This window comes from Solea solea, chromosome 8 (assembly GCF_958295425.1).
Source record: "Solea solea chromosome 8, fSolSol10.1, whole genome shotgun sequence".
NCBI lineage: Eukaryota > Metazoa > Chordata > Actinopteri > Pleuronectiformes > Soleidae > Solea > Solea solea.
The window spans coordinates 17,130,080-17,142,751 of record NC_081141.1 but is presented as its reverse complement, the minus strand read 5'-3'; the positions used below and the strand labels follow the sequence as shown (position 1 = coordinate 17,142,751).

The window sequence follows — 12,672 nt, the reverse complement described above, 5'->3', positions numbered from 1 at the left end:
GACAATTAATTTATTAATCAATAAATAATTGATTAATCAACAATACTTTGCAGCCCTACAGTATGGTAGTATGCTCAGAGCTGACTGAAAGAGTTGGGTGTTTTGTAGTTAGGGAATTAACAACCTCAAGAGACCAAAGTAGGTGTTGTTCGGCAGTAGTTTAATCTGACAATCTTTTTTAAAGGCACAACTGACAGCCTGAGGTTCTGACTGAGGTACCGAAACTGAAAAAACATCTCTGGACTTGTGTGTTACTTGCAGTTACTAAGTTAAGTACTTACGTGTTTGTACTTTTCTCTATTTGGAAGGATTTGTTTCTCCCTAATGATGGTTGGCAGTGATATCTGTACTGCTTGATCTGTAATAGAATGAAGTAGCAAAATATAAAACCAGACAAGGCAAAAAAAACAACAAAATAACAGCAACTTGTTATTCTGACATTTGCACATCGTGTTTGACTCCCATAGCTTTCAATAAATGTTTTATCCCGCAGGTGCAACTATTTATGTTTTTTGTGTTCTAAACTTTTAAAGGTTTTCATAACAAAAGCAAATTAAATTCTTGTGTCTGTTTTATCCTGCAGGTATATCCAGCTATGGATATAGACAGTGCCAGTTCAGTGGTGCTGCAGGCCTTGACCCAAGCTACCAGTCAGGACACAGCTGTGCTGAAGCCCGCGGAGGAGCAGCTCCGACAGTGGGAGACCCAGCCAGGCTTCTACTCGGTCCTTCTGGTGAGGGGTGATTGCAAATAAGTGGAATAAGTCTAACCAATGTTGAGGTTTATTAATCAATGTGGTGCATGTAGCAGAAAGCTTGGTCGATATTAATTACCTCCACCAAGGAGATTATGTTTTAGCTGCCTCCTGTCCATCTATGAGCCGGATTAAGTAAATACTATGGAACACATTTTCTTTAGACTTGGTGGTAGGGAACACATCTGAAAAAGGATTAAGTGTGGATCCAGGATCCTTTTTTTTTTTTTCTCTTCAATACATTTTGTGACAATTTTTCTATACAACCGATCAGTCTCAAACCCACCAGCAAACATCTTGGCGACATCCACTAGTTATTCCCAAACAAAAATGTTGTTCTGCATTAAGGTTTGGCACAGTGATGGATCAGTTCATGGTTATAGTCATCCTGGGGGTACAGGGAACTATCCAAGTAACTGTTTGATAAGCTTGGTGATGTGCATCTTATTGTCCTCAAATGTTGACAACTGAGGCTATGTTTACATCACCAGCCACATTGTTCCAATTCAATTTTTATTCAAAACTGATCAGATTTCATGGTTCACATTCTTAACTTCAATTGTCTTGCATCTGACTTTCATGTGAACATGCTTGTTCTCTGAAATGGCACATGTGCACGCTGTCCTTTGTTAGTTGTCTTTGACATGGTTTTGGTGCTGGAGAGTAACAATAATGCTCTTCTCGTGGTTGTTGGCTGACTGTGCTTCAGTGAAGGTCACTGAAAACAACACTTGGTGCGCATCTTCTTCCTCTTTCGGCTTCTCCCTTTTGGGGCCGCCACAGTGGACCATCTTCCTCCATCTTGCCCTGTCCCTTGTGTCCTCTTACACAAATTGTCCTCATGCCCTCCTTCACAACATCCATGAATCTTCTGTGTGGTCTTCCTCTTTTCCTCCTACCCAGCAGCTCTTACTTTATTTCCATGCTGTTCACCCTTAACTGTTCCTCAAATATGCTAATTCTTAATCCTGTCCATCCTGGTCACTCCCAAGGAAAATCTCAGCATTTTTAGCTCTGCTACCTTCAGCTCTGTCTCCTGTCTTTTATGGTGTGTTTCCATCATGGTATGGTTCAATTTGGTACAGGACAGTATGGTTTGGAATGGTGAAGCCTTGGGTCAGGCTTGCGTATTGACTGAGCAGCACTTTTACTTGGTAGGCGGATGTTGGCTGTGCCTCCTACCAGTATGACGACAACATTGAACACGACACAACAGACAACAATTGATTCATTCCAGCAGCTTGTTTTTTCTTGCTAGGTTTGTGGCTGTGTGTCTCAACAAGATGTCAAGCTTTGTATGAGTCTGCAGGTGTTGAAGATACACCTGTTTCAAGGGAGTGACATTCTTTGTCGCCCAATAGGTAGGCTGACTAGTGTGTCAGTTTCCTGTTGACCTTTTACATCACAGAAAAAAACATAACGGTGTGATGGATCGTGCTATGTTTCTGTATGTTTCGTACCTGCTGTACATGTTAATCTCGCTCTGTAAAGGTCTGGTACAAACTCAGACATTTCTGATAATGCTGTTGCTATGTTTGGCGTATGAATTGTCTTCATGCTTTATCTTGTGTAGCTGCCTGTGATGTCATGGTCCAGAGCACATCATTATCTCTCAAGGTGCACACTGTACCCTTTTTCATTTAGTTTAGGAGAATTATGACTGCGTGCCTCACTACAGAGATGGCACAGGAGGGACAGCATATAAGGAAATCAAATTTCAGCCAGGCCAACAAATCTCCACTTCCACTGATGCATACAATAATCATTTTGTGGCAATGGACTGATTTGCACTCAAGCAAATAGTTACACTATTTATCTCTAATAATAGCATTTCATTCCCTTGATTAGGAGCTGAAAGGAAAAAAAATACACAGGAACATGGACTCGGAAAAAGAAAAATACAACTTCTTTTTTATTTAACTCAAGTTTGTTACCACACCCCCTAAACCTGCAAATGTGAGAGCCAAGAATCCAGTTTCTGATATTATTACGCTTCCCTTTATGGAGCTTTTGTCCTTGCAGTCAATAGGAGAATGACTTTGAGAACACAGTAGCAGCACTCAGCCAGATTTTTTTCAGAGTAATGGTGGCAACATTTTGCTGATTGAGGTGAAGGCTCTCTTGGGATGACAGGCCACCCCTCCCCATCCAGACGGCACGTGGGGTCACTGAATGTTTTTATGAGTAGGAAAATTATGTGAATCGAATGTTTTGACCTTTGCTATTGGACATTTTGGAATGTGTTAGATGGCCCTCTCTACCCCAACAGTGGATATCTTTAAAAAGAATAGTTTTATCACTTTATTCTGTATATTACCTGCCATTTGTAATATCAATACCAAGGCATATTAAATCTGTTCTGGTGGCAAGTGATGGCATAACAGCTGCCTTAACTTTTGTCTAACTTTTTTTCCTCACAGAATATCTTCAATAACCAAATGCTGGATGTGAACGTAAGGTGGCTGGCTGTGCTGTACTTCAAAAATGGCATTGACAGATACTGGAGGAGAGTAGCCCCTCAGTAAGTGCATACTTGTCTTTGCCCCTCTTTTCCTTATTTGTGTTCATCTTTTCTTTCACTTAACCATCCAAGGCTTTTTCCCTCTTCCTATGTTCTGTTGCTCATCTTTATTTCCTTTTTCATTTTCTCATTCATTCTCACTCTTTTAATCAGCGCTTTTTTCAGCGTCCACCTTTCTCTCCAGATCTCTTGTCACAGGTTAGATTTTGTAAGTTAAATTTCACATTGTGTTAATTTTTCCATTGTCTCTCTTTTACCAATTTTAGCTTACCTGTGCAGTTTTGTCTCCACCATATTTCACAGCCTTCTTGTTTCTTCTTTGTACCATTAATCCTGACAATTCATATCATTGTACTCTGATTTTATATGTAGTTATTTTTTTGTGTCTCTTATCCATGCTTACACTCTATGGAACCTGTATTGAACTGAACATTTGCTCTTAAACTTGTAGGACAATAGCTGTCCAGATATAATCAGTTCTGCTGCCAACTCTGTGGCAATTTATGTGACTTCTTTACATTATTGCTATTTTAGTCTTTCATAAGTTTTCTCCTCTCACCAAAGTTTTACTCATGTCAGTAGTTCAGTAAATGGAATTTCATTTGCTAGAGTGCTGTGCAAGCGGTTTTGGTCCTCGGTTTATTTATGTGATTGCCCTTGAATTGTTGCCATTAATCCAGGATACTTTGTGGGATGGCACAATGCATGACACAATATTATACCAAGTGTAGGTGAAATTACATAGCATACATTACATTTCATAGCAACAGCAATACAAACCCTAATACTCTGTTTACTGTGTTTGAAAAATAACCCATCCAAAAATTGATTGTCACAACACCTATTTTAGCTATATGAAAAATGCTAATGATTTCTGGTTTATTTACTAACATGCCAGAACAGTTATATAGCAAGAAATTCAGATACACTTTTAAGATATTCCAGGATAGTATCCATCGCTAGATAATGTGATGTATGTTGACATCAGCAAACCACTGGGTTGGTGTACTGGGTCACTTGAGTGTAATGATACTGCCATTATTGTTAGTAATTCTACCTGCATTTTCCCTGATAAGTTCAAAGTTTTCTCATTACAATAAAGCATGTAAAAAACATCAGACCATGTTGCGGGTTCTAGACCCACAGACAGACTTTAGAACATTTAGTATGTTTTTGTTTTGAATTCTGTGTATTTAAAATATAACAATATAACAAATATATTTACAATTGTGTGGCCTTAACATAGCATGAGTTTCAGGGGTTATATTTCTAATCTTTTATTTTTTTTTCATCGCATATTTATGTGAAGCCCATAATAATAAAAATCATCAGACAGTATACGTTTTGATTTTTTGCCGGGATTGTCCTGATGAACACGTGGACTTACCCTTTTTGTTAAAACTCCTATTGCTGATTTCAACACACAAGTTGGAGTAGACCACAGGGTTTATCCAAAGCTTACTTGTTAAATCAAGCTGCTGGCATATCCTGTACTATAGAGATTATGCAGGGATTTAATTGATCCCATAACAACATGGCAGATTGATATCATATTCATATCATCACCGTATTAAAGTTTGCGGTTTGCATGTGTAGAATATAAAATGAAATTGTAATGAGTCACTTAGGATAAGAGCTGCATTCAACAATGCCAAGGCAGTTGGCACTCTGTTAAAATATGACAGGGTGGATTAGTGGTTTGTACTCTTGCCATCTGCAAAGAGGTCCAGAGTTAAATAGTTGGCTTTTTTGAAAAATATGAATGCCCCTGCCTCTTATGTTTTTGCTCCAAAGTATGCACTCATGTAGACACTGCATGGTTTGAAAAGTGTGCTTATTTGTTATATTTTCCTCACCAGAATCACCCAGAATGTATTTTGGTTGTGTTTTTCACAGTGCTTTATCAGAAGAAGAGAAGACATCGTTGCGTGCAGGTCTCATCACAAATTTCAACGAGCCTGTCAATCAGGTTAGTGGTGAAAGAATTTGATGTACTATGAGTAGTAACATGGCAGAATAAAACTCAGTGAATTCCTTTCATGTGATAATTAATAGATTGAAAGCCTTTTGCCTCTTATGTTATATTCCATTATTCATGGTTAACATGTTTCTGTATTATTCATGGTTCACTTTTTGCTTTGTCATTCTCATCACATTAGAGATGATATCAAGCATTAATACTACTTAAAGCTTTAAATTAGTGTGAAATGCATTTCACACTAATGCATTATAGTGAATATGGTAAATGGTCTGTATTTATGTATATATAGTGCTTTTCTGACCACTCAAAGCTGCTTTATTCTACAGTTTCCTAGCACAGTGTGTTTTCTATCACACATCTTTGATAACCATTTACATGCTGCTGGCACAGCCGTCAGGAGCAACGTGGGGTTAACGTGTCTTGCCCAAGGACACTTTTGAAGTTGGCTTTTTGTTGGACTGATCGGAGATCTGCTGTCATGACCCTTTACTGTAGATGCAGGGCTTTCAACATTTATCTTTCTATCTATCTAGATCAGTGGTTCCCAAACTTCACTGTCCCGTTCAGACAATTGACCTGTTAACTCAGAGCCGGTTCTCGTTAAAAGGATAAAACGTTCTTGTTAAAAATGACAAGCTCTGGTTTCTTGATTGATTATTGCATGGTGTTTACATCAGGGAGGTATGAGTTTGAAGGTGGAGATGCTCTCTTTGCTCTGAGGTTCACAGCCAGAACAGGAACTCTCCCACTCCTCAGTTTCTCAGTCTGTTCCTTTTGTAGCTGGAACGTGTACAGAGTGTCTCCATTAGTATGAGTGAGTTAATGCATTCTGATTATTGTGATTGATCACTGCAGACGTTTACAGTATAATTTTGCACACTTCGCTTCAGCAATGACGCGCTAAAATGCACAGCTGAAGAATTCAGACTACAACTGCCTGCTGAAAACAGTGTGCCATTGCTGCAGAGAAGTACTTGTTAAAACGGCGCACAAAGTCCCAGCAGGAAAATACATTTTCCTTAAGCAAAGTAAGTAAGGCTTAGAACATAATGTTGGCATTAATAGAGCTTTATTATACAAAATATAATTCGGAATAATCCCAGTCACACAGTATATACCAGTTCTGCGTTTATGTAATTTTGATTTTACTGTGCACTGGGAACATTTAAAATAATGATAGCAGCACCACACACTATCCTGTTTTACAGTATGCCAGCACAGTGACTCATACGTATTGAACTAAGTAGATTCTGTGTGCATAAAATAGATAAGCATTTGCATATTTTGCATTTAAAGCTCATGACTGCTAAATAACATTGTCGGTGTTAAGAGCAAGTATTTCCAATGCTGTGATTGGTTATTGCCAGAGCCACCAAATTTAAATTTATTTTATAGGTTTTAGTGATTGGGCAGTTGATATGTTGTATATTTTGTCAGCAGTTGATATATTGTATATTTAGCCAAAGTTTAAATGGTTTCATTAAAAACAACAATAAAGGTTCAGTAAATAAATGTAACACAATAAAATGTTGGAAAGGATCATTGAAGGTACTGATGGGGGGGGGGGGGTTATACTCAAGGGTCAACAAGTTTCTTGATCAGCCATTTATTTTATAGATCTCCGGAGAATGCTGACACAAACAAATAATTCAGGAATCATACAGAGTGTAATGCATCTGACTGAGGGAACATGTGAGGTGGCCCTGAATGTTAGCCATCCATTCATCCATCCATTTCTTCTACAGCTTCTATGTCCCTGAGGGAAAGCCTATCAACCTCACGACTGATAGGGTCCATATGGCAAGCAGTAAATGTCATTTAAACACCATTTGTCCCTCCAGTCAATAACCGGTGCTTGTCAGAACATTACTCCAGAATGTGCTGTACACGTTGCTTTGGACACTTCCAAGTTTTATAATTCAAGTTCATTTTATGAACTGGCTTACCTTTCTTTGAAAAAGGACTTTACTCTGTTGCAATTTCAACAGTACAGTATCTGACTTAAGAAATTACTAAATTGAAATAATGGTATTCTCCAAAAATACAAATGCTCATGAATTATGTTTTAAGACATGCTAGACATGCACTGTGATTTTGAGCTGATTTTTCACTCAAGTTTTCACTCGAATTTCAGATAAATCCTGCATCGCGTACTATACATGGGGTAACGAGGACTGATAAACCCCTCACGACCAGACTCCTGATTGTCAATTGTATAGCCGGATGAAAATCAAACTTGTTTGAAAATCATTTGTTTGTGAATTATTTTAAGACACTTTTAAATGCTGATAAGTGACCCTGGAAGTTGTGATATTGTCTACCTAATGTGTCCTGTGGCATTACCTTCTGCTGTGGTTATTCTGTGCCGCTGGTATCTTTTTATCCATGTGACTTTCTTGTTTCTTTTGTTTTTTCCAAACAGATAGCCACCCAGATTGCAGTTCTTATAGCCAAGGTGGCCCGTCTGGACTGCCCCAGGCAATGGCCAGAGCTCATCCCCATTCTGCTGGAGTCTGTGAAGGGTCAAGATGGCCTGCAGCAGCACAGAGCACTGCTAACCTTCTATCATGTCACCAAAACACTAGCATCCAAACGTCTGGCACAGGACAGGCGGCTTTTTCAGGATGTAAGTTGACAGTTTTGGCTAGTTTTCAGTATTTTTTTATTCACTAGTCTTTGTTTGTCATTGTTAGTGATTCAGTATCCTGCTCAGCATTTTTGTGTTTGAGAAGTAGCTTTGTGGACCTGAACACAAGGTGTCTGTAGGTTATCATATAAAGAAACATAACAGATTTTGTAGTTTGCTCTCTATTTTCAACTATTGGTGTCTGCTTTCTTACCTTGTAATATTGTTCTCTTTGTGTAAAATTTTTCCCCTGTAAATATTTTTAGATGAAAAGTAGGATCTTTGATGTTGCAGGTGTTCTAATTTTATAATTTGCCTCTAGGAGATGCTGTTTAGCTATAGAAGAAATATAGCAGCCAGATTTTCTGTGCATACATTTGGGGCCGTTTTCATGCATGACTCCAGTATGATTGACGTGTTTGGGAATATATTTGCCCTTGTTGCAGGTTGTATGTGAGAGAAACTGTGTGAATTAATGTTTCATTCAAAGAGGCAGAGAGTCGGAGCGGGATGATCATTTTTTTTCCATCTGAGGTTTTAAAGAACATGGGACTTAAACAGAGAGAGTCCGAATGAGAAGTTTTAGTATAACAAAATGATCAAATCAGGAGAAACAGTGACAGAGACAGATCAGTGGACATCAGTGGCAGTAACTGAGACCAAATAGTTGGACATCATGCAGAGGCACACACTGTGCCAAAATGTGTGCCCCACGGCGAAACAAGGAACACAGGCAGACTGAGCCCCATTAAACAGTGTGGGTTTTTAAATGACGCACTGATGACTTTGAAGCTAAATGATCTGTGCAATTCGCTCTCTCGCCTTTCATGACATAGCTGGCTTTGTGGACACTGCATGTACACACTATAGACCTTCTATATGGGGCCCACTTTTTAAAGATGGCAAATTTTTGTGACCCAAAGCCCAATATAGATCTTGACAAGAGCCAATTTATATAAAAACAACCCCATATAACCTAACTAAAAGTTTGGGAAAATTCAACAAATTTGATTAGGGACACCAAAACCCCCATCTGTTGATCCCAACCCAGGCTTTGAGAGCTGCCACTATAGAGTTTTTTTGGAAGAGGTGACACTATCAGAATAATGCAACACTGTTCATTCTGATGGCATACTCCATCCTTTGAGTCCTCACTGATTTAATTTGGGTTATTTGATTTCACCCCTGCACCTGTAAATGCTGTCTCTTGTGGTACGACTCAGTCACCATCTCAAACAGCACACCTTATTAGATCTTGGGCTGAACAGTAGCAGGGGAAGCTAATTATGACCCTACACAACCTTCATTGTTTTCATTACCTAAGTGAGACTTTTAAACTCTTAAGCAAGGAAGACTGTAATTATATAGTGGGTTGTACTTCCTTGCTTCCCCGGACATAACTAATGCTGTTTTTTTTACAGAAATGCATGCCTTCTAAACTCACCTGTTGACTTTCCCAGTTGGTGGTGTTTTGTTTCACTCTATTTCTGACATGAGGTTTGCAGTGAAAGTACCGAAATGTTTGCGAGGATGGTTGATCATCTTTTTGTCCTCCATTGAGTGTTTGCACTTCTCTGGTCCTTGTTTATGTGTTTGAGACTGACTGCATCATGTATGTTGATGAGGCACTGTAAATAACACATGATATTCTTTACTGGTCCACTTCAGTTGTGCACCTCTAAACTTTGCCTGAGGCAGTGCCTAAATAGAGCATGAAATAAAAATGGAAGGAGGGAGTAATACATTTTTGAGGTGTGCATGTGTAGGGGAAGAAGTGATTGAAAAGGCTGCTGGTGACAGGTCATGTATAAAAAAGTTATGGAGATAATGTAAAGATAAATTTGGGGTTGTGTTCAAAGAGAAGCAGGATGAGATTGGGACATTTAAGTGATCTATGTCCCCCAACTTTTAGAAATGTAATTTAAGAAAAGAAAGGGAGGAAGTTAGAACTCTACAAATTGGACAGGTTCACTGCCAAGTGTGCATGTAAGTAGTTCTTCATAAATCTAACAGACATCCTAAACAATAGTTAATTGCAGTCCTGTTTTTGTTTTATATTTATGACTGGTGTATGTGTTCATGTGAAGGAATTTCAGATGAAGGAAATTGTTTCCATGTACATCTTGATCCTTCAAGTTATTGTTTTTTTTTGGCTACATGAAAGCACCTTAGTTGTGGAGAAAGTAAGTGATCCTTGGATTCATGGAAATTCTCTCTTGAATGGTTAAGCAGCAATGAACCATCAGCATTACAAGTTCTGAGTTTGGGAAATTTCTGCTTTCTCTTTTAATTGGTGTTCGTAATTTTTTCATTTATTGACAAGTTTAAATGAATGAACAGACTGCACTGTATACAACTGTGCTAATTGCCCAGAATTTCCTGAATGAAGGATGTTTTTTGAAAAACAGGTAACAATTATTACAAAAACAATTCTCAATATTGCTGCTTACTTCGAACAAAACTTAGAGGTGAATGTGAAGGTTCTCAAATAAATAAAAAGTAAGTATAATGATAAAATGGCAGACATGCACACAACGGAATCCCATTTCGGTTCTGCTCTGCAAAATATATGCATGTACTGAAAATTAATTTGAGTTGTCTTTTGAAATATTTAAGTATGAGTATTATTTTTCCACTTTAAAAAAAAGCAACTGCCCTGTAGCACAGACGGTCTTGTTTTCCCATCCTTTTTCATTTTTATATTTTCTGTAAATTTATGTTGTGAAAGACTCTGGTGGCAACGTTGAAGGAGGCTCTGTCTGCCTGGTTGCCTTCTTGAAGTCCAGTGCAGATCTACCTTTTGTTCTTATATTTATCCCGTGGACTTTAGATCTTCTCGACATAACCCCATTCATTAAACAAGTGCCAACCTCTCACAACACAACACAGGCACACTCAATTCTCTATATTCTCCTTTGGGGAATAAGCACTATTTCTATTTTTAACTTCCTGCACATGTCGAGACAGCCAGTCATGAGCACTGTTAGATCCCGGTCAAAACAGCATGCTGATGAGATTAACTTTTTAGGTATGGAAATTTGGTGTAAAACGGCAACATCTTTCAGTATAAGGTAATACAGAGAAAGTTCAATGCAACGGGATTGAAATTTGATACCCAGTCCGAGTTCTCAGTCCAAGCTGTCAGACCACTGCAATGAAGCTATTTGATGGTGATGTAATCTATTGTCAGTGGACTACAGTGTTTGTAGTGAAGGGTACTTTTTTTTTTTTTTTTCTTTTTAAAGCTCTTATTAAGTTTCATAATCCATTTCAGTGCTGTGTGGTTGTGCCTTTTGGGTTGTAAAATTTATTGCAGTCTGGGCCAGCCATTGAAAAGCGCTACCTTTCGTGATGTTGTCCTTTTACAGTGGTTTAAAAAAAGTGAGCTGATTTGTCTATGATACCAAAAGAAGGCGTAATTGGTTGCCTTGTCAAAATATTGGTTGTTTTTTCATAGTTCCTTTTAAGTAATGCTAATATTAACACAACCAGAACATATGTGTGTGTTGAACAATAGCCGGGAGAAATGTATATTCCATTGGTTCAGCGTATATCTGTCGTATGTTCACATATATAACATAATGATCTGATGCAGCTCCATGTTTTGCTCTTATGTGGAGGAAACAGAAGTTTTCCTGCATTAACCAACAGATGAGCGAGTTTCCTTGTTCATTGTTCTCCTTCAGTAATTCTTGATGCAGCGCTGCCTCAGGCGAGGAGGGGAATATGTTATTCAAGAGGTTTGTTTTGTTTCACTAAAATGCAGTGTGAAAGCAAACTCGGACTGAATGTTGCAACCCCCAATTGAGTCCCCAATTGTACCGAGTCTAACGGACTATTAGGTGTAAATACGACCTTATTGTCTTCATCAGTCTTCTTCAGACTTGTAGATTAATTTGCTCAAGGGCAAAGTTGGACTAGTGAGTTAGTCCAACACAAGCTGTTATAAACATGTTTTCAATAACAGGACAAAAGTTGTTGTAGAGGTTATTTAAAGCAGCTTGTGTTGGTTGAGCTATAATTACACTCTGTGGTTGGATGATGACTGTAATTTTATTCTGCAAGTGACAGTTATGAAATGCATTGAAGTCTATTTTGCTTTATATACTAATTCATATGTTCAATATGGTCAATATTGAGAAAATGCAGAAGCCAATATAAGAATTTACTGTGATTCGTCACTTTTATGTTTCATATGCTGGATAGTTTGGGATCTGAGGAATGGAAAGTGGCGATCCCCAGAGAAATCTTTCCAAAGAAGAATCTTGCCAGCTCTGCAGTTTTCTATAAAGAATCTATCAAAGTCTGTGCTGTGCTATCAAAGCAGGGATTTTTCTTTTCGCAGTCATATGTCACCAATGTAACCACTGGTTCCTACCTGGCACATCAGTATTACCCACTGCATTTTGTGTTGAAGACTTGTTAACTTCCTTTTCTGGCAATTCTGAAACTTTTCAGACTAAATGAAGACTATCTCGGAGTGTAGTTGCATTAAGATTGAGCAACTGTGTTTGAGATGTGTGGTCACATTGTCTCTGTTTGTATCCTTTTTATGAACAAAGCTCATTACTGTTTCTTTTCAGGTTTATTATATTCTCTGAGCTACTGGACCAGAGTATATGTGACATGGCTGATGGAACTGAGAGTACTTTTGTCTGCCTCCTTTAATGATCTTGTTTTCCTCTCTGCAGGAGAATGCCTAAAAAAAGATTTTTTTTGGGTGTAAATAATTCTATGGCAGTGACTGTAATATTATGTCCATTCAGGGCTATATTAGACCCATAATTCAG

At 38.3% G+C, this 12,672-nt stretch overlaps 1 protein-coding gene across 1 annotated transcript in view; it reads left to right on the top strand.

Moving 5' to 3' along the window:
* The window catches only part of ipo11 (importin 11), an 89,013-nt gene that overhangs the window by 3,850 nt on the left and 72,491 nt on the right, over positions 1 to 12,672 (top strand). Inside the window, exons 2-5 of the mRNA XM_058636403.1 lie at positions 584 to 733; positions 3,175 to 3,275; positions 5,172 to 5,244; positions 7,679 to 7,882. Of these exons, the coding sequence (XP_058492386.1) occupies positions 596 to 733; positions 3,175 to 3,275; positions 5,172 to 5,244; positions 7,679 to 7,882 (516 nt within the window). The 5' untranslated portion in view covers positions 584 to 595. The remainder of the gene's footprint in view (positions 1 to 583; positions 734 to 3,174; positions 3,276 to 5,171; positions 5,245 to 7,678; positions 7,883 to 12,672) is intronic.